Consider the following 3,625-nt stretch of genomic DNA (forward strand, 5'->3'; position numbering starts at 1 on the left):
ATTACAATAAATTTAAAATTATTTTTATCACTATAATATTTTAGGAATGGTCTTTTTAAACTATTGTACTAAAAAATCTTTGCTTACCCGGGGGTAGTGGGCAATAAAGAAGTGAATAGAGGTGGCAGTGGGGCGTCATCCAGCTGGACCCTCAAATGCAAAATAAAGAAGTGAATAGACGTGGTGGGTTGGCTGTCATCCAGCTGGACTCTCAAATGCAAAAATGGAGATTCATTTATCCCAACATGAAGCACCGTCTTCAACGAGATGTTGAAGCCAATACCTATATCTTCTTCTAAACCAACTCCTCTCTTCTGCTTGATTCATCATCCCAAAGCTCTCCACACTCATCATTTCCCTCAAAACTACCTAGTTCTTAATCCTCGTTGACAAAACCATGGGCAACATTTGCTCGATTTCACTCCCTGCTGACCGCATTGTCTCTAGCTTCTGGGATGGCACTACTGAGCATGCAAATTACCTGCGCAAACTCCCTGAAAATCTGGTAGAATTGGGAACCGCTTGTGAAAGATTGAGGGAGTTAAGGAACGATGTGAAGAGGATGGTGGATATTGCTGAGAGGGAACAAATGCAGCCGCTGGACCAAGTACAAGGGTGGCTTTCAAGGGTTGAAACACTGGAAACTCAAGTCACTCAACTGATTGGAGATGGCACCGAGGAGGTTGAGAAGAAATGTCTGGGTGGTTGCTGTCCTAGGCGTTGCAGGACCAGATACAAGTTGGGGAAGAGAGTAGCTAGAAAGTTGAAAGAAGTTGACATTCTAATGAGCCAAAGACCTTCGGATGTGATGGCTGAGAGGTTACCTTCACCTCGCCTAAGTGAAAGGCCTAGTCAAGCAACTGTCGGCATGAATTCCAGAATTGGTAAGGTTTGGAGTAGCCTTCATCAAGAACAAGTGGGAATTATCGGCCTATATGGATTAGGAGGAGTTGGGAAAACCACCCTTTTAACCCAAATCAATAATGCTTTTACTAAAAGAACCCATGATTTTGATTTTGTGATCTGGGCTACAGTTTCCAAAAATGTAAACCTTGAAAACATTCAGGACGACATCTGGAAGAAGATAGGGTTTTGTGATGATAAATGGAAAAACAAAAGTCGAGATGAGAAAGCTACGAGCATATGGAGAGTCCTGAGCGAAAAGAGGTTTGTGCTGTTGCTAGATGATTTATGGGAGCGGTTGGATTTATCAGACGTCGGGGTCCCATTCCAAAATAAGAAAAATAAGATAGTATTCACCACTCGATCAGAAGAGGTGTGCGCTCAAATGGAAGCTGATAAGAAGATCAAAGTGGAATGCCTAACATGGACAGAATCCTGGGAATTGTTTCGAATGAAGCTTGGAGAAGACACTCTCGATTTCCATCCTGAGATACCAGAGCTCGCTCAAGCCGTCGCACAAGAGTGTTGCGGTTTGCCACTTGTGCTAACTACCATGGGCAGGGCCATGGCTTGTAAGAAGACACCGGAGGAATGGAAGTATGCAATAAAAGTGTTACGAAGCTCTGCCTCAAAATTTCCAGGTATGGGGGACAGAGTGTTTCCTCTTTTAAAATACAGTTATGATTGCTTACCCACCGAAGTTTCCAGATCTTGCTTCTTGTATTGTTCTCTATATCCGGAAGATTATCAAATGCCAAAATTAAGTTTGATAAACCGTTGGATTTGTGAAGGCTTTTTAGATGAATTTGATGACATGGAGGGAGCAAAAAACCAGGGTTACAACATTATTGGCACTCTGATTCATGCATGTCTATTAGAAGAAGGTGATGTTGATTATAAAGTAAAACTGCATGATGTAATCCGTGATATGGCATTGTGGATAGGTTGTGAAACTGGGAAGGAGCAGGACAAGTTCTTGGTGAAGGCCGGCAGTACGTTAACTGAAGCTCCTGAAGTTGCTGAATGGATGGGGCCAAAAAGGATTTCACTGATGGATAACCAAATTGAGGAACTAACAGGGTCTCCTAAGTGCCCCAATCTCTCAACTTTGTTTCTTGCGGATAATAGTTTGAAGATGATCTCTGATACTTTCTTCCAGTTTATGCCAAGTCTAAGAGTTTTAGACTTGTCAAAAAATAGCATAACTGAATTACCCAGGGGAATCTCTAATTTGGTTTCATTACAGTATCTCAACCTATCACAAACTAACATAAAAGAGTTGCCAATTGAGTTGAAGAACCTGGATAAATTGAAATGCTTGGTGTTGGTTGACATGCCTCAACTTTCTTCAATTCCAGAGCAGTTAATATCAAGTCTTTCAATGTTGCAAGTTATTGATATGTTCAACTCTGGAATTTCTGAAAGAACAGTACTCAAAGATGGTATTTTGTCTGATGATAATGAAGCCTTGGTTCAGGAATTGGAGTCCTTAAAGTACTTGCATGGTTTAGGCGTCAGTGTAAAAAGTGCCTCTGCTTTCAAAAGGCTTCTAAGCTCTTACAAGCTAAGAATCTGCATTTCCGGTCTATGCCTCAAGAATTTCAATGGTTCAAGCTCTCTCAATTTAACATCTCTCAGCAATGCAAAGTGTCTTTCTAGCCTCTATATCTCAAAATGTGGCTCGTTGGAAGATTTGGAGATAGATTGGGCTGGGGAAGGAAAGGAAACAGTGGAATCTAATTACCTTAACTCAAAGGTCAGTTCCCACAACAGTTTCCACAGCCTTGTGTGGCTAGGAATCGAAAGGTGTTCGAGATTGAAGGATCTAACATGGCTTGTTTTTGTTCCTAACCTTAAAGTGCTTACAATAATTGATTGTGATCAAATGCAAGAAGTAATAGGTACCGGTAAATGTGGTGAATCTGCAGAGAATGGAGAAAACCTGAGTCCATTTGTCAAACTCCAAGTACTTGAGTTAGATGATCTACCACAATTGAAGAGCATATTTTGGAAAGCCCTGCCATTTATCTACTTAAATACAATCCATGTACGTAATTGTCCACTTCTAAAGAAGCTGCCACTCAGCGCCAACAGTGCCAAGGGAAATCGAATTGTCATTGCAGGACACAACAAGTGGTGGAATGAAGTAGAGTGGGAGGATGAGGCTACCCAAAATGTTTTTCTTCCATGTTTCGTACCTGTTAGAGAATAAGGGGCTGCAGCAATCTCAGAGAGGCTACGATGCGATTCTAGGTGAGACCCTTTTCACAATTAACTATCATTTGATCCTGAATAGGTATTGGTCCAAATAAAGCATTCAATTATAGCATCTTTTCATGGTTGGTCCAAATATGTTGTTTCTCTTTGAATTGCAATATTACATTTTTTGTATTCTAGGGATTGTGAGATGCATTTTATGATTTGCGTAAACAAAATTGAGTTCGATGGCTTTCCTTAATTGCTCTACTTCAAATGAAGAGCATGTACATGATATCTTTGATGGGAAACAATCTAATGTACATAATTTCAAAAATATAATCATATTTTCAAATAGAAAAGATAGTTGAGTCAGGGTACTCCTAGATCAACTAGCAATTGTATCTTTGTTCTTGGAGAAGCAAGCATTCTTGAGAGAAAAAAAATCAAGTCCCACTTCGTACAAAAATTTTAGGGGAGAACTTGCCCAAGTCATGGGTAGACCATAATTGAGACACCTTAGCTA

General features: G+C 40.4%; 1 protein-coding gene across 1 annotated transcript; it reads left to right on the plus strand.

Moving 5' to 3' along the window:
* The first annotated feature begins 270 nt into the window (after positions 1-270).
* Positions 271-3,341, plus strand: LOC100241235 (disease resistance protein SUMM2-like). Its single transcript, XM_003632757.4, has one exon. It carries the CDS (start codon positions 398-400, stop codon positions 3,113-3,115), a length of 2,718 nt encoding a protein of 905 aa, XP_003632805.1. The 5' UTR covers positions 271-397; the 3' UTR covers positions 3,116-3,341.
* Positions 3,342-3,625: the final 284 nt, after the last annotated feature.

This window comes from Vitis vinifera, chromosome 9 (assembly GCF_030704535.1).
Source record: "Vitis vinifera cultivar Pinot Noir 40024 chromosome 9, ASM3070453v1".
NCBI lineage: Eukaryota > Viridiplantae > Streptophyta > Magnoliopsida > Vitales > Vitaceae > Vitis > Vitis vinifera.